The sequence below is a fragment of the Magallana gigas genome, chromosome 6 (genome assembly GCF_963853765.1).
Source record: "Magallana gigas chromosome 6, xbMagGiga1.1, whole genome shotgun sequence".
NCBI lineage: Eukaryota > Metazoa > Mollusca > Bivalvia > Ostreida > Ostreidae > Magallana > Magallana gigas.
Window position 1 is genome coordinate 21,313,917 of NC_088858.1, and position 19,004 is coordinate 21,332,920.

Sequence of the window (19,004 nt, forward strand, 5' to 3'; positions counted from 1 at the left end):
AGAACCTTTAAAACCTTTTACAAGTGTCTCTTTTTGACATATATACATATACTACCTAACATTTAACACTTAATAATTGAGGAACTTTAACGAAGAAAGTAAGTGTAAGAATCGAAAACACTTGCAAAAGCGACAACTCTTGGCAAAACTAAATTAATTTATTACACCCCAAAATATTATAAGTGCATTTATTTTCCCCTATTTCTATCATGCTTTTACCTACCAATATTACAGCGACTACCCGTATATCCTGGAACACAGTTGCATACATATCCATTGACGCGATCCAAACAAGTACCATGGACACAGGGCGAGCTTGAACACTCATTGATATCTTTAAAAAAAAAAACCCGACTGTTTCAACTCTATGTTGGTAAAAGAAATAAAATACAATTTTAGAACATTCGAAACCTATTAAGCGCTTTATTAAGGCGGGGATACTTTCTATCAAGTTTATTTTTTAGAGATCTAACATTATCACTGATATTCATTGACTATTTATGCCCGTATGAACTAAGATATTAGTTCAAGGTTAGGTAAAATAACTTGCAAAGCGACAACACTGGGTGAAAAAAGTGAACTTTTTATTAAGACAATAAAAACATCTAAGGACATTTATATTCCCCTGTATTCATAGTCTGATAAGATAACAATAAATACAAGTTACGGTAATTTGACTAGTCCTGCCACAATATTTAATTAAAGTGCATCAATATTTTGTGAACATTATAATTTTTTTTTTTTATATAATTTATTTATTGATGAAATACAAGCATACACACAATTACACCCACAAAAACCACCCACAAACACACCAACTCACACGCTCGCCTGCATATTTTAAGTAATAAACTCTATGTATAGATGCACTTTAAAAGCGCTATGCAGTGGTTACTTGCTTGAAAAAAAACAATAAAAACAAATAACAACCAAAAAAGTAAGGAAAATGAAAAAATAGCTGTAAAGTTAATAATACAAAAGAGGAAAAAACAAAACATAAAACAAACAATTAACAGAGAGAAAAGTTATCAATCAAATATTTCATTCCAATTATCCCACTGTTTTTCAAATTTATGCACTTTAGAACTTTGAATTGCAGCATATCTTTCAACATTAAATTTTATCTTTAAATGACCAAGAAAACCAATCAGTGTTCGCACATTGTTTAACATCAGACAAGAAAATAAGTATTGTTTCATAGATAGAATAATAAAATTAATAACTTTGTTATGACATGTCAATGGAACTTCACCGAATATGATGTGAACATTATAATTATACTTATATACATTTTGTGTTGTGGTATTACTTACTAATATTACAATGACTTCCTGTATATCCTGGAACACAGTTGCATACATATCCATTGACGCGATCTGAACAAGTACCATGAACACAGGGCGAGCTGGAACACTCATTGATATCTTTAGAGGAGGACCGACATTTAATAAATTACATTTTTTTAAAACCTAATAAATCCAACTTTAAAACATTCTAAGGCTGTTAAGTGACTTTTTTTTGGGTATAGATACTAGTATTGTCTGACATCTATAATAAATAAATGATGTACAGTTTTCACAGATAGAATATTATCACTGATCTTCATTGATTCTTTATGCAAACAAGAGACATCTTTTGGAAGATATAAGGCAAAATGAAAAAGAATATGTGCATTTATATTTCCTTTATTAATAGCCTGATGATATAAGTGTAAATTGAAGTAAGCATTCATTTGACTGTCGAGCCACAAAATACACCTTTGATTTAAATGCGACCATTCCTAAATTTATAACTAAGAAAGTAAACATCATACTCTGTGTGTATTTTTGCATTTTTCATTACTTACCTACATGACAGCGACTCCCCGTATAGCCTGACAAACAGTTGCATACATATCCATTTACGCGATCTGAACAAGTACCATGAACACAGGGCGAACTGGAACATTCATTGATATCTTAAAAAGAGAACTTTATACAATATAAATTTTGTCAACATAATAAAATACCTAAAATAAGTATAATTATGGTTATGTAATAACGTAATAATGTTTTTACTTTTAGATACACTGTTAGTGACAGTATTATTAATTTTTTTGTAATTGAGGTAGAGTTTTAGATAAATCGAAGAGTACTGGACTATCACTCGACTTACGCCTTCAATTAATTGACTAGTATCTACGAGTAAAATTGGGATCCTTAGTATAACCTGATCAATTTAAATCATTCTAGATCTCAACAAATCAAAGATAGAAAGATTTTTCTTTGATCCTAATTAAATTCACTTTGTGGTGCCACTTTTCTTTATGGGGTCATGATAAAATCTCAATCTGCACAATCTGTTTTTTCAAACAAGTTTCAAGTTTCAAAAATATATTGTGTTGATCAATGTCATAGATAGTGTGGCGAAGCCATGACGTCTATGCGATTTATCAACCTAATATATTTCTGTAATCATCAGTCAGTAAGAAACCTAATAAGAGTTTCGTTTTCCCGAGGACTATCAAGCGACATGTTTATTCACAAATAGCGATGATCTAGCAAAGCCATGTACAAGATTCCTAACATTTCGTCCAATTCAACTTATTTAATCTTCAAAATTATCCCTCACTTTTCAAAATTTAAAACTATATAAATATCTCCGCGTCACCTATGTTACATGTAACTTACAATGTGTAATTGCTATACAATTTCAAACGTTTTCTATCTTTCCTCTGCAAAGATTTGATAAAATTTTAACGCTGAGATTTTGTTCTGCTCCAGACATAACAATGTGACGTCAATATTCAAAGGGCACCAGCTCTAATTTCAAAGAATTTTAAAGAGTAACTACTCCAAATATTTTAAGAAATTGCAGCATATGGTTTCTGTATTTTAAAAATACAATGTTATATTAAATATCCAAATGAGTCAACGAAGCGTCGGCCAAAGACGGCCATATTGCCTAATAATAATTCTTATCGAACTAACATAGATATATATGAGGCAGTCACGTGCTATGCTTAAAATAATTAATGAAAATGTGGCATTTCAGTCCAAGGGAAAAAATATTTTAAGGGGTAATTTAATATGTCACATTATAGGCCCGGTACATCATGTTTCTTTTTGGATTGAAAGTTTTAAAATCATGCATAGAATTAAACATTTAAACTATATCATTTAATTTGTTAATTTAAATTTTTTACAATGGATGATGATAAATATCCTCAAAATATTACGCACCAGAACGCCGCAATGATCATAAATGATCATTTCGTAGAACTGTTGCATTTAATATACAGTTATAAATTAGGTGAACGTATATTCAACATGTTAAGATAACATTTTAGCATGTTATATTTGTCTCTGGCACTAATCAGCCTGACAATTTCCAGTTTTGAATATATTTTTTCACTGAAGACCAAGTAGAGTAATTCATTCTGTATGCATGTAATTAGGAAAAATTGATTGTTACAAACTAAATGGAAACCAAAATCTGTTTAAGTAAAATAGACATACAGTTGAAACATATATTACATTGATTCAATAGCCGATGATTTATAAGATCTAAAGACCGTCGTAAGTATAAACACCCGTAGCGCACTGAAAGTGAGTGGATGCCAATAAACAAAGGGTTCATTCCAGTTTTTGGTCTTTTTAGATTTTTTTTTCATTTTATTTTTGTTTAGAGCAAAACCCGTTTTTTTGGTACTTTTTCTGCCTTAGAATCATTGAAACTTGCTACAAAATATACATTACTAACTAAATTACCGTGCATGTGCATGAAGAAATAAATTTTCTTGTTAATATTAAATCGTTATATTGTGTGTCTAAACAGGCTTTCATTTCCTTGTGTATTTAAGGAATAAGGAATCATTCTTTGAGTATTATAAGGTGATAATTTCGGTCGGGGCGTGATCAAATCCAGTAAAGCCCGAAGGGCTTTATGATGGATTTGATCACACCCGACCGAAATTATCACTTCATAATATTCAAAGACTGATTTCTTATTCCTTTTATTTATATAATTTTCAACCATTGCACGATTAAATGTTAAAATATAAATAGACAAACCCCACTGGCGCCCCAATTATACGTCATTTGAAGATATTGGACTGTATAGTACAAAATCGATACATAGTGTTATCACAGGTAAAGGCACTGACAAATGTTAATATATCTAATTAAAATCTCTTGTTTGTTCAACCTCAGAAAAACCGTGGAACTAACACAGAATATAAACGATGAACATAACAGATGCGTCAGGTTTAGACGCACGGCTATGCTTTTGTAAAATAAATACTTCCTATAACGGTTAAATAAATAAAGATAATATAGAGAATTTTGATTTTTAAAAAGTTTTAATGATTGAAATAAGGAGGTGACTATCTCTAATTCAACATATAGAAAAAAGGTCAAAAACAACACTGAACAAATTCTTGTTCAGGAGATAGAGTATATGGAATCAGATTCTCCTGTTGATATTAATATTTTGGATGAAAACAAGTGCTTTTTGAAAAACTACGCAAGGAAAAATTACTTGGGTGTATGATACGGTCTCGTACCCATTGGATGGAGGTAGGCGAAAAACCTTCAAAATATTTTTGAAATTTTGAATCAATGAATTATATATATATTTATAAAAAAAATGGAAATCGAGGGTATGGAAATGGTATATGAACAAGGAAAAGTACTATATTATGTAAAGAAGTACTTTGAAAAATTATATACAAGTGTGGACACAAATTTAGTAAGGATTGATTTAGATAATATTATTCTTAATTTCAATTTAGAAAATGAGTTATCAAATGGTCTAGAAGAGGTTTTTTTAATGTTCTGTATAAGATTTGTTCAAGGTGTGTTTGTTTTAGAATCAAGAAAGTTTTAGATTATTTAATATCCGATACACTGTCTGGATTTATGGTATCTGGATTTATGAAGGGGATGTACATTGGAGAGAATACTAGATTTTTATATGACCTGTTATCTTACACTAAGTTCAAAACACACCGGGTTCTTTAGTACTTATAGATTTTTAAAAGGCTTTTGGTCGTGGTCATTCATATACCAAGTCCTTGAGGTCAGAAGCGACCTATCTTCCATCATTTTCTCTTTCTATCTCCGCAATGCGTAGATTCCAATGCGTTATGCCAAATTTTTTTTTTATAATACGTGACTTTTTTTTAATTGGATATATGGTTTCAATCGATGATATATGTTTTTAATTTTAAAAAATAAGCATTTGATTGTATTTTGTATGCAATTAAAAGAAAAATTCAAAATATTTTAACTCCACAATTTGCCTGGTAATGCACCCTGAGTTTTTCGGCTTTTTAAACAGGTTTTAATGTACATGTAAATAAAGAAGTAATTAATAATTTATCAAGGAAAATTATATAAAACTAAAGAACGTAGCTTCTGTCCTTAAATATTTTTGTTTTGGATACAATATTGTTCAGTGGATTAAGATTTTAAATACAAACATTCATGCTGCTATTTTACAGTGCGGCCATCTATCACAATATTCAGATGTCACTTCACTAGTCCTTGATGGTTCACCTAAATCCCTTTTAGCAGCTCTTGAAACCATAGAATTTTTTCTAGTTTTTCTGGTCTTAAAACGAATACATCTCAGACAAAGATTATTTGGATTGGATAAAAAAATTCAGATCAAGTTTATCATCACACAAGATGGAAATTGGATTGGGGGTCAACAACATTTAACCTTTTAGGAACTGAGTTCTCAGTTAATCTTAATAATATTGCCGATATAAATTATGATTTACAAACTCCAAAAAATAAAGCCTTGGTAGAGCAATGGAAACGACAGATTTTTACTCCCATTGGTAGAATTACTGTTTTTAAAAGTTTGCTCATTCCGAAATTAAATCATTTATACATTTCACTACCAAGTCTTGAGAAACAATTTCACACATTAATAAAACTTTAATGGAACTTCTGTGTAAAAATACAAAACTGATAAAATTAGGAGGTCAGTCATTGCACAGGATTTTTTTACAGAGGGGTCGAAAATGGTTTATATTAACAATTTTATAACATCTCTCAAGTGGTCATGGAAAAAATCACACAAACCATGGATCGATTTTTAATTTACCATTTATGGAAATAAGTTTTTACAGAAATTGTTTCATTTTGATGATAGTTTTGTAATCGAATGTGTACACAAGGTAAACACTGATTTTTGGAAAGATGTGTTAAATTCATGGTTATATTTTATCAATACCTATAAGAATCACCTAAAGGCAAAAGAAAATCTTTTAAATACTCCAGTGTGGTACAACTAAAAAATACGCATAGCAAATAAATATGTTTTAACAAAAGCCTGGTACAAGAACGGTGTAAAGGTCATACAAGATTTTTATGATGAAAATTTTAAATTTTTTAGGTTATGATGAATTTAAATGTAAATACAATCTCAAGGATATATGTATTATGCAATACAACAGTGTTAAAACAGCTATTTTTCAGTTTTTTAAAATGTCTAACATTGACAGGACTTCTGTTAAAAGAAATCCTAATCCATGTCTACCATTTTTTTCCAAACAAATTTACTCCATGAAAAGTGTACAATAATTATTTATTGATAGTGTTTTAAATGAACATATGGTTACCCCAATTGCTTAAACCAAATGGAAAACAGATCTAACGGATTATAATGTTGAAGGTCTTACTGAATATGACATCTTAAGATTTGTTTTGAAACTAACAAAGATTTCTTTGCTTAATGGCTTCAATTTAGAATTGTACACAAAATTCTTCCAGTTGGATACTACCTTAAAAAAAATAATATCAAAACTACTGACAGATGTGGGTTTTGTAAAAATAATGTGGAAACAATAATACATGTTTTTATGTCCTGTAAGAAAGTACATACCCTGTGATGTGAACTTAGTTTATATATTTATAGAAACCTCTGAAAGAATTGGATTTAATATGTTTAATATTATATTTGGCCAACTTCCATTGTCGTTTCATAACAAAGTCATTAAGAAGTAAATTATAAAAAAAGAGAAAAAAAGGTTAAATATTAGATATTTATTCATTGATTACAATTAATTAAATATATAAAATGTAAACGGTGTGACCGTTGGACCGAGCGCAGATTTAACACAATGCAGTTTGATTTTTGTAGAGCAAAATTTATTTGAAACGCACACAGTAGGATCTGCCTTGTTGCCTACTCAAATCATTAGCCAAAATAACTAAACATCGCGTGCTCAGTCTACATTATGACGTCATGTTTCAGACGTTTTGTCGTCGGAAATAGCCGAAGAGAGTTACGTTATTCCGAACTTTTTTTTATTGCCCCTTTCATTGTTTATCAATTTAATTCATATAAATGCCGCAGTAAAAAAAATTGAATACTTTATTCAGTATCTAAAAGATCAGTTCCTTGATGTTAATGTTTTTATTTTCCATCTGATAATTTGATAAGACATACATAGAACTAGTCGTGTTTCCTGATTGAAGCACTATTGAAACTTATCTGGTTTCCTCTTTTATTTCTTTTAATTAAAATTACCTTTTATTGAAACACTGGAAAATTTTAATCGAGTTTAGGGTCAACAAACATCGATAAGTACCGGTCAAACAATGATCGAATTAACTTTTTAAAAACAAAATGGCTGCCAATATGGCGGCGCCCATGGCTGGAAGAAATTTTTTTTGGCCTTAGTACCCCTGATTCAACTTTCATTTTTCAATGATTTTTTTAATATAAACGTGTTGCCAATAATCTTCGCTTCGCGAGCGGGGCTTCGCCCGCCTCTCGCTGCGCTCGGTATTAAGTTAATACCTTTTGTTGGCAAAATAAGCACAACATTGAATAAAGACTGTTATGATTTTTAAAAAATGGCTTAAATGTGGATTAAAGAAGTTTGGACATTAAGGGCTAATAAGTTGTCCTTTAAGGTGGCCTAAAAACAGTCTTTAAACTGCCCTTAAGTACCTTTAAACCATTTTACGGTCTCTTTTAGTCCCCTTTAAGCACCTTTAAGCAGCATATATAGTTTAAAGGTGGCTTTAAGATCGTCTTTAAGCTACCTTTTAGCACCTTTAAGCTATCCTTAAGAAGAAGTTAAGATGTTCATTCATCCTGTGAATTTGAGCTTTTCTGAACAAACTATTTTTGAGAAGGTTTTTCAAAAAAACCGAAATATTTTAAATAATTCTAAATTATCTCTCATTTAAAGAAAGCGTTGCACTTAATTTGAATAAACTTGACTTTCCTTTACCCAGTGACCTTTAATTTCAAGCTAAGTTTGGTTGAAATCGACCAGGTGGCTCAGGATAAGAATATGAAAATGTGAACAATTTACAACAAAAAAGACAACGACAAACAACGGACAAATCTTGATCAGAAAAGCTCACTTGGGTCTTCGGCTCATGTGAACTAATCACCAATGATTCACCGACCTATATGACAGTTAACTCCCGTGTATCCTGGATCACATGTACACACATACTGAAGATGTCCGTTGGAACAGCTTCCATGTACACAAGGTGAACTTGCACAATTATCTGCTCATAATAAAAACATCCTATATAAATAATTATATTTTTAATATATATAACATTTTTTATGATCATTATAATTATCAATATTGTTATTATCAATATTTTATTGATTTTTATTTATTAACACTGATTTTTTTTCTCTACTTGCATTAAAAAGTCTCCCTTTTCATACCTTTTACATTTCTTAAATTGTTGCATGTTCATAGACACAGTACATTGTCGCCTGTAAATGTTAAGCACAACGAAAATACAATATCAATAATAAACCAACCTGGAGCAGTTATCTCTCTGTTTTCTACCCTGAAAACAAATTGACCAGGAACACCAATGTTTGACATTTGAGGGAGATTCAACAAGCTGTCTGTCATGGAACCAGAAACAGAATAATAATTTGTTCCATCGCCAGCATTGAACCCAACCTAGCATAAAAAGAAGCAAAAATATATTTTAAAAGGTATGCTTCAGTGAGTTCAATACAATTTTTACTTCTAGATCTTTTTTTTAGCCTTATTGCTCTTTCAGACACGCCGTTGAGAACGTTGTTTTGGTCAAGTTTGTAAAATCGTGTTGAATATGGTATTATTTTGCGGATCTGACATTTTTGAGAGCGTTATTTTTTTTTCTATTTTGACTAACTATGTATTAATGAATTTAACGATATTCATTGATCTATCTATCTAAATATGATGTTCTTCACTTTTTCTATATCAATGGACCGCTTTATGTATACAGAAAATCAGAGGATATAAGCCTTATGTGAAAGCCAAAAAATAACCTCGTTCACTCCACTCTCTATATTTACCTGAGTTGATTTTGTCCAGTTTATTACATAATACATGAATATGGCAAATGAATGGACCCCGTTTGTGATTAAAACAAGCTGAAATGTGTTTCTCTGAAAATATACAATATATATATATATATATATATATATATATATATATATATATATATATATATATATATATATATATATATATATATATATATATATATATTAATCAGGCTTGGGGTAATGCTAAATATATTGGTAATGCATTGCAATGCATTACATGTTTTCAAAGTAATGCTAGTAATGTGTATTGCCACAAAATTAGCATTACAAGTAATGGTAATGTAATGCATTACTTTCCAAAATCTAGTGTAATGCTGGCATTACATAGCATTACTTTGCATTACTATGCTTTTCTATGCAAGGTCATTTCTAAAACTGTGATGAATTGAAGAATTGAAATTGTATTTGATTAAAAATTGTTTTGAAGACGAAAAATTATTATTGAGATAAAGGTAGTTTAGTTGTATGATTTAAAAAAATCCATTCTTAAATTGTCAAATTAACTATCCATAACAACACAATTTCAAAACATTTTAAGAGAGTTGTTATAATTAAGAATTTTATATCATTTGAAAAATTTACTCCAATTAGTTGGGCATTCAATGAATTCTTTACTGTGAAGAATGTGTTAACAACACACAATGCCCCCAGGATAATCTTAGTATCAAAACAAGACATTGTTTTAAGAGGTGCTAAACACCCCATTTCCCACACTTCTCTTAACTGTGTTCCATTTGAATAGAGAACAGACATACACCCTTTAAAGCAAAAACAAATGCACTGTCCAGTCATGATCTCGGAAAGCTTAAAAATCATTTCCAGTAATGAGTATTATAATCTTTTTGAAAATAATTTTACTCTCTCTCTCTCTCTCTCAACATCTGTGTTGTAGTGTTGTATATTAAATAGTTTGTACTGAAAGAAAATACAAGATCCATGTATTTTTTTATATTATTGCCTGAACACTCATATCTTAGATTTTCAAACCCGACAGAATGCAGTTAAAAGATGAAACCTTTGACACTTTGCTGATCATAAAGTGCAACAGCAGTATTGTATAAGTCATTAAATTTGAACCTGATAGTGAACATGAACCTGTAAATATGTTTATTAACACATGTAAGCGTGTTTAATATATGAAACATTTGCAAAAACTTTTTATTTAGCTTTTAAATTACTTTAAATTTTTTAAACTTATTGTCGACTTTTCACAAAGTAATGGTAATGGTAATGCATTACTTTACTCATGTAATGGTAATGTAATGCATTACTTCAAGAAATTAAAGTAATGGTAATGGTAATTTAATGCCCAAATTCATGAAGTAATGGTAATGTAATGCATTACTTTACAATGTAATTCACCCCAAGCCTGATATATATATATATATATATATATACATATACATATACATATATATATATATATATATATATATATAATAATAATAATAATAATAATAATAATAATTTGTTCCATCGCCAGCATTGAACCCAACCTAGCATAAAAAAGAAGCATAAATATATAAAGAAGCATAAATATATTTTAAAAGATATGCCTCAGTGAGTTCAATACAATTTTTACTTCTATACCTTTTTTTTTTAGCTTTATTGCTCTTTCAGACTCGCCGTTGAGAACGTTGTTTTGGTCAAGTTTGTAAAATCGTGTTGAATATGGTATTATTTTGCGAATCTGACATTTTTGAAAACGTTATGTCCTGACGGCATGGACAAATTAAATAACTTCACCAAAATGAACATTAACTAAGCACTGATTTGTTTTCGTAGCAATATCACCATTATCATCCTTTTGGGTCTATGTACAAACTATCATTCATGTTAATTATTCAACTTGTTAGCTCGTTCCTTAATCTGTTTTGTTATTCTAATTGTTTTTTATCCATTTTATTTTCTTTATTTAACTCCCATTAGTTTTTACACTCTTATGTGTATTTATGTGGTCTTTTACAGAGCCTATCTTCCCTACAAACCTTCACGTCGAATTATCTTACTAATTCAACTTAATTAACAGCAACCCCCAATTAGCAAATTAATTCGTTCGCGTTATCTTTCAGCACCTCTTCACAGACCGTCCGCTGCGTCAGACGAGATTTTTCTTTCTCGGGCTTTAAATCTTTAATACAAAGATGTAGCTGCCACATTTTGATCCGGTGTTTATACATTATTTAGTTTTTAGTTTTGTGCTACACTGTAGTTTTGTAGATGTATTCTTCTTTCTTATGTAGTTTTTATTTTGTTGTCCTGAAGAAGGGACGGGTTGTCTCGAAAATTTGACAATATTTTACTTTATTGATCGTGTCGGTTATTTTTAGTGCTTTTTTATATCTCATCTTATAACCGTGTATTTTTGATCCGACACTATAGATAACGAGTGATATATATATATATATATAGATAGATAGATAGATAGATAGATAGATAGATAGATAGATAGATAGATAGATAGATAGATATCTATCTATCTATCTATCTATCTATCTATCTATCTATCTATCTATCTATCTATCTATCTATCTATCTATCTATCTATCTATCTATCTATCTATATATATATATATATGAATTGTTTGCAGCAAATTTGCAGCAAGTTTGCCGCAAATTTTAGACAAACTGATTAGTTTACCAGAAAACTAAAGATCTTGTTTGCTGATCTTTGCCAGTAGTAGCAAACTTCTGGTAAATCTATTTTATTTTGCCAGAAGTTTACCTGACACCCAATTATGTTTGCAGCTTCTTCTCTAGTAGTGGCAACCTTTTGGGAAACTCCAAAAAATTTGCCAGAAGTTTACCACAATCATTTCTTCTTTTTTCTCTGTTTTGTTAACTTCCTGAGCTTGCCAAATCTTTACCAGAAATAAGACTTACACAGTTTTATACACATTCAGCACAACTTTATAATGGATTGCTATCTAATTTTGTAGATTTGTATAGAGAAAAAATAAATCTAATTAATATTTTCGGATTTAAGTTTTATTATAAGCTAGTCTCAATAAAAATTTCTATTATTACGAAAATAAGATCAACTTTAATCGCATGATGTTTCATTACATAAAAAGCAAAATGACCCCCCCCCCCTCCAGACTCAACGTATTACGTGAACACCAACCTGTCTATTCTTTTGTTATGCTATATTCTTTTTTCCTACGTTCAAATATCAGTTAACTTAGATTGGAGTATCTAAACCGCTTGATGTTGAATCATGATGATTGAAGAATTTTCCGTATGCTGTTCAGTGTTTGTTTCTACTTTTACTTTTGTTTCAATGTTAAGCTACGCGCGCGCTGATTGGTCGATCAATAGCTAGCCGCCAATTTTCAAATTCGATGCTGCCATGTTGTCTGTCATCACCGAGCTGGTAAAATGAATGAAAATAAGGGAATAAGGCTGTGCACAAGGTAAAAGAAAGATTGTCATTGGAGTGTTTACTTTTGGAAAATACACGGCTAAGCAGAGGCCGAATATAGTGATTATTTCCGAATGAAGGAATCGAGTCTTAACACAAAGGCCACTGCATGCACCATCTCATGCATGATCATGAGCACGTTTTTGATAAAGTAAGTGAAGTAATGAAAATATATTCGTTGAATGACAGTTTAAACAGTTATTGGAATGTAAAACGAAAGACTGTGATCTTTTAAAATGAGTTTAACAGTTTAAGGCCGTCCCTTTGACAATGCCGGGTGTCGAATCAAGCAAAACGCTCGTTATTGACATCGTTGTGATGCATGAACAATTAATTTAACAACGCCAAATTTCGGAAATTAATATGTTTTACGGTGTGACCGTTGGGGCGAGCGCAGAAGGACTATATACACATCTCTCATTATTGTTTTAATTTGTTATTTGCTTCTCCTTTGATGACTTAGTATGGTTTTAAATGATTTTTAAAATTTTCACTTTCCATGCGAAGCTCAATGCTTACTGACATTGTCTCTTAAATGCAACCTGTGGACTTGCCTAACCAAAAACTTTGGCTTTATGTTTAATTTAGCATTCCTTTGGTTTTTATTAATGATCATTAAATCAGTATACAATAAATTGCGCGTCTGTGTTATTTCTCATTTTGTTCCTTGTTGTTATCTGTGTTTTAATTATTTTCCTCTGTTACATCAATTTTGTTTTTAATTTTTTTGATTTTTTGTATGCTATAAATGTGTTGAAGACATTTGCCTTCCCCCTTTTTTAGTGTATGATATCCAATATTATTTAAAGATTTGGCCACATATGCAACTTTAAAAAAAAAACACCCTGTAGATATTTTAACAGTTTATTTTTTCTCATTTTTATTTATTCATTTATTACAAAATGACGTGGCTACACGTAGATCTGATAATAATTAGAATTATTCTTTTAATAAATTTTTGTAACCTACCTAACGTATGCATATATGATTGGATCAATATACAGTAAATTAAGCATGGAACTTGCATGTGTATTTACTAATTAAAAACAAAAATCAAAACAAAACTAATCAGCAAAAGAGTCGCCATTAACACTGATACTGACAATTTCCTACAATTTTAAACTGTCATTTCCTACATCAGTACATGTACATCTTGTAAAGATGCTTGATCCACCTCTAAATGATAGCGCGAGATCACTATGACGTCATACTCAACTTCCTTTCTCTCGACAGTTTTCGTAAGTGTTCGGATAAATTCAGGGAAGGTTATGACGTCATAAGTAAACAAAAGTTCAGAAAGGTACAGTTTTTTTTACGTAAGCATATGTGTTGTTTACTTCAGTGTTTTTAAAGGATTTTAGGTTGTTAATAAAATAGATGTATGCGATTTAGAGGTAAGGGTTTTCCGTAGAAACGCTTCCTGTTCCACCATGTTGCTATGCACCGCAAAGGATTATTGGGATATGTAGAACTTTTTTACGCGGGTCAACAATTTTCTTTTTTGAACAATGTGCAGATTTCAACTCGAATTTCCTCCGTTCGTACACGTTGTCTATGGAGCTCGCTACGCGAGCAGCGCTTTGCGCCGCCTCGCTGCACTCGCTATCATTACATAATGTATAAGTACATTCTATATGATTTACATTTTAATTACTTAAATAAAAGAATTCATGTTCTACTCACATAGTCAGAGTTAGAAGTGCAAATTTGTACTATGTCATAAAAAGACATCGAGAATGCCTTAAAGAATGCCGTGATTAATTGTAATATGACCAGTGATCTTGCAGGGCTTAATTGTGAACTATATGGTTTGAACTTCGCTCATTGTGAACTTTGGTCCAAGTCCATCTGTGCATGCACGTTGTGATCAAACTGCATTCTAGTTTATCGATCTGCAGCAACATTTACTGCAAACAGTTTGCCGGAAGCTAATTTGCATACGAATTCTGAACTTTTTGCAAGTTTGCCGCAAACAGTTTGCCAGAAGCTAATTTGCATACCAAATTCTGAACTTGCGGCAAACAGTTTCCCAGAAGCTAATTTGCATACGAATTCTGAACTTGCGGCAACTTTGCCGCAAACAGTTTGCCAGAAGCTAATTTGCATACGAATTCTGAACTTGCCGCAATTTTGCGGCAACTGTTTGTCGCAAATTTGCAGCAAACTCTCTGCGGCAAGTGTTTGCCAGAAGCCTTTTATTTTGGTAAGGGTATATATATCAAAGGGAAAAAAAGAAAATGCACAGTTTCAAAATAACTTTATCATAAGCGCTCTTTGTGTTTTAACATCTGTCTTAATGTTAAAATGCATGAAACATTGCATGATGCACGTTGTGATCAAACTGCATTCTAGTTTATCGATCTGCAGCAACATTTACTGCAAACAGTTTGCCGGAAGCTAATTTGCATACGAATTCTGAACTTGTTGCAAGTTTGCCGCAAACAGTTTGCCAGAAGCTAATTTGCATACCAAATTCTGAACTTGCGGCAAACAGTTTCCCAGAAGCTAATTTGCATACGAATTCTGAACTTGCGGCAACTTTGCCGCAAACAGTTTGCCAGAAGCTAATTTGCATACGAATTCTGAACTTGCCGCAATTTTGCGGCAACTGTTTGTCGCAAATTTGCAGCAAACTCTCTGCGGCAAGTGTTTGCCAGAAGCCTTTTATTTTGGTAAGGGTATATATATCAAAGGGAAAAAAAGAAAATGCACAGTTTCAAAATAACTTTATCATAAGCGCTCTTTGTGTTTTAACATCTGTCTTAATGTTAAAATGCATGAAACATAAGATATTTATCTTTGAAAAAGAAATGAATTTAAAACTGGGAAGGATATTGATTAATAAGTTAATGTAAGCATCTACTCTTATGTATCTTACTTGTTGACAGGTTATTGCACTGGTACCCGAGCAGCCATATGCAGCAACATCTTCCCATGTGACGATCATTAGCATAGTGGCAGAAAAGGTAGCAAAGCTAGGAAATACTGTACGGATTTTGTTCGTTCCTAATTGTAAAATGGATGAATCTGTTGTTGTTCGATACCAAAGATACCCTCCTTTTGCTGTACTTATGTCCGTCCAAAATGGGGCAATCATTTTATGTGATCCAGTAATAGGAAAGGCCTTTGCGTTATACTCATTCAATGCGGTATCAAATGTTACGTCACCGTTGTTATTGACCTGAATGCAAACATTGATTTTTTATCCATGAAGAATTATTACGACGCTTAATCAGTTTTACGGTAACCTGTTTATTTTTATAATGGGATTCAGATGGATTAACAATTTTGCATTTTTACAGTATTTTTTTGGAATTGTTAAAAGCAATCGTTTCTCATTCATTACATTTCTAAAACCTTCGTTTCCATTGTAATTTTTTCTTATTTTACATATACTAACATGTTGTACGTAACATACTTACATATAAGGAACTATAAGATGACCCAAAGAACGGAAAACGTACAGCTAAAGGAATACTGGGAGTAGATTCATCATCATTGGCAGGTAAACTGCTGTCTCCTGCAGCCGAGCCAAAAGGATAAAATTGACTGAGCGGAAAACCAGTAACTGTGGTAGGTAACATTATGGAAGATAATGCTACTACAAGTAAGGATTGGGAATTCATGGTTAGTTGTAGGTTTCACTGAATGAGATGCATATCAGTACTGTCCGCATTTATATAGGTATAAGAGAAGAATTTTTATATGTATTAAATACAATCTAAGCTATATAAAATTTGGCAAAATTTGATTTTTTTAACAATATATCCTTCCTTAATCACTCGAAGTTTGGCAAGTTACGATGTTCATTGTAATAAACTTCCTTGATTTACACAATGCATGACACATTATGTTATTTTCTTATTAGTATCTTCTGAATATGCATGTACGTAGGCAGTTTTGCGATATACGATATTTTTTTTCCGAACCTTCAAGTGGTAGACTAGTTCACAATTTGTCGAAATAGTATGTATTTATTCTGTTAAAAAAACTCCTTTGACAAAAGATATTTGATTTAATAGTAAAACTTAAACATACTTCTTTATTCGAAAGAAATCTTTCTTCGTTTCTTTAAAATATAATCTTTGAAGAACAGAAAAACAAAAAATCCAAAATTTCAAAACAAATATCTATCAATCGCAGAAAACTATATTTTGAAAGATGTACAAAAAACGTTTTTCTTTAATTTGATAACATATGTCTCTTTTTGATAAGAATAGAGATTATTTTGCCATAGAAAACAGTTTATTAGAGTTTGCATATGGTACTTCAACAAGGTATTCATGAACTTTTAATAATCAAATGTGACAACACGTGCTCACAGACTTGAATATCAATTCATATGCATTGAAGAACAGATGCGACGTTTCCAGTTTTATATAATTTTTTTTGATAAATTATTAAGGTCTTCCGTTTCCAACGGAAGACCTTATAGTTTTCGTACTGTTTCTTATTATTATTATTTTTTTTTTCCAAATTTTGTGCACGCGATTTCTCGAAAACTATTCGACCGATTTTCAACATTTTTTCACAGATGATGAGTCATCATCTGAATTTTATATGTTTTTGAAATTTTTGTTGTCGTCACTTCCGGTACCGATTTATCGACCATTTTGTAGTTTTTTATGACCTATTTTGTGCAGAGCTGATCTCAGAAACTATCAGAGATATGACTATGAAATTTTCAGGATAGGTAGTCTATAGTCTGAAGTTGTGCAGTATTATTTTGTTTTACGCCAGTGGCGCCATTTCTTGGAGCTCGCCTGGGCAAGAAAATTGAGTACGAATTTTCATTCAAAAATTTCAAACGTTTTGATCTGTATCTTTTTATCAGTTGATATTTTGTTAAGATATATATGACAAAAGTGGTAGATAATCATAAGTTCTTTCCAACGAAATCAAGAAAAAGGGGCTGGCCCCTTTTTTTAGGGGCCAAGGCACTCGTAAAATATATTACATATAACTTAAAAACGATAAAGATTTTGTAATGCATTATAGAAGCAAAGTTGTTGATCGTACCAATATCTATTCCAAAAAATCATTGCCACGCCCATTTATTACGTAATTAGGGATTTTTAGGGGCCAAAGTACTTAAACTTTGACGAAAAATAACTAGAGAAGTATACATATTTTGTTAGACATCATAGAAGAGAAAATGTTTGAATAAATGATTTAAATTAATTCCACTGATCAAAACATGAATTTCTGTCCCCATTAAGGATCTAGAGGGCTGGCCCTTAAAATATTCAATCATTTGTATCTCAAAAATGATCAACAATTTTACATGGGTGTAAGAACAAAAAATATTTGTATTCTTAAGACCTTTTCAAACAAATCAAGAAATAGGGGCTGGCCCCTTTTTTGGGGGGCCAAGGCCTCCGTAAACTCTATTACAAGTAACTTAAAAACGATAAAGATTTTGTGATGCATTATAAAAGCAAAGTTGTTGATCGTACCAATATCTATTTGAAAAAATCATTGCCAAGCCCATTTATTACGTAATTAGGGATTTTTAGGGGCCAAAGTACCTAAACTTGGACGCAATATAACTAGAGAAGTATACATATTTTGTTAGACATCATAGAAGAGAAAATGTTTGAATAAATGATTTAAATTGATTCCCCTTATCAAAACACGATTTTCTGTCCCCAATAAGGATCTAGAGGGCTGGCCCCTAAAATATTCAATCATTTGTATCTCAAAAATGATCAACAATTTTACATGGGTGTAAGAAAAAAAAGTATTTGTATTCTTAAGACCTTTTCAAACAAATCAAGAAAAAGGGGCTGGCCCCTTTTTTTAGGGGCCAAGGCCTCCGTAAACTCTATTACAAGTAACTTTAAAACGATAAAGATTTTGTAATGCATTATAAAAGCAAAGTTGTTGATCGTACCAATATCTATTTGAAAAAATCATTGCCAAGCCCATTTATTACGTAATTAGGGATTTTTAGGGGCCAAAGTACTTAAACTTGGACGCAATATAACTAGAGAAGTATACATATTTTGTTAGACATCATAGAAGAGAAAATGTTTGAAAAAATGATTTAAATTGATTCCCTTTATCAAAACACCAATGTCTGTCCCCATTAAGGATCTAGAGGGCTGGCCCCTAAAATATTCAATCATTTGTATCTCAAAAGTGATCAACAATTTTAGATGGATGTAAGAACAAACAATGTTAGTATTCATGAGACCTTTCGTATAAAATCAAGAAAAAGGGGCTGGCCCCT

At 31.3% G+C, this 19,004-nt stretch overlaps 1 protein-coding gene across 4 annotated transcripts in view; it reads right to left on the bottom strand.

Moving 5' to 3' along the window:
* The window catches only part of LOC136269675 (uncharacterized), a 129,751-nt gene extending 113,305 nt beyond the window's left edge, over nt 1–16,446 (bottom strand). For 3 of the 4 annotated variants that reach the window (XM_066086595.1, XM_066086594.1, XM_066086598.1), the window contains exons 1-8: nt 16,195–16,446; nt 15,651–15,953; nt 9,319–9,411; nt 8,788–8,935; nt 8,415–8,519; nt 1,847–1,957; nt 1,314–1,424; nt 224–334 (exon numbers count right to left, since the gene is read on the bottom strand). In XM_066086595.1, coding sequence (XP_065942667.1) covers nt 224–334; nt 1,314–1,424; nt 1,847–1,957; nt 8,415–8,519; nt 8,788–8,935; nt 9,319–9,411; nt 15,651–15,953; nt 16,195–16,398 — 1,186 coding nt within the window. In that variant the 5' untranslated portion in view covers nt 16,399–16,446. The remainder of the gene's footprint in view (nt 1–223; nt 335–1,313; nt 1,425–1,846; nt 1,958–8,414; nt 8,520–8,787; nt 8,936–9,318; nt 9,412–15,650; nt 15,954–16,194) is intronic. The other variant, XM_066086593.1, reaches the window with a different exon arrangement.
* Between the last annotated feature and the right edge of the window lie 2,558 nt (nt 16,447–19,004).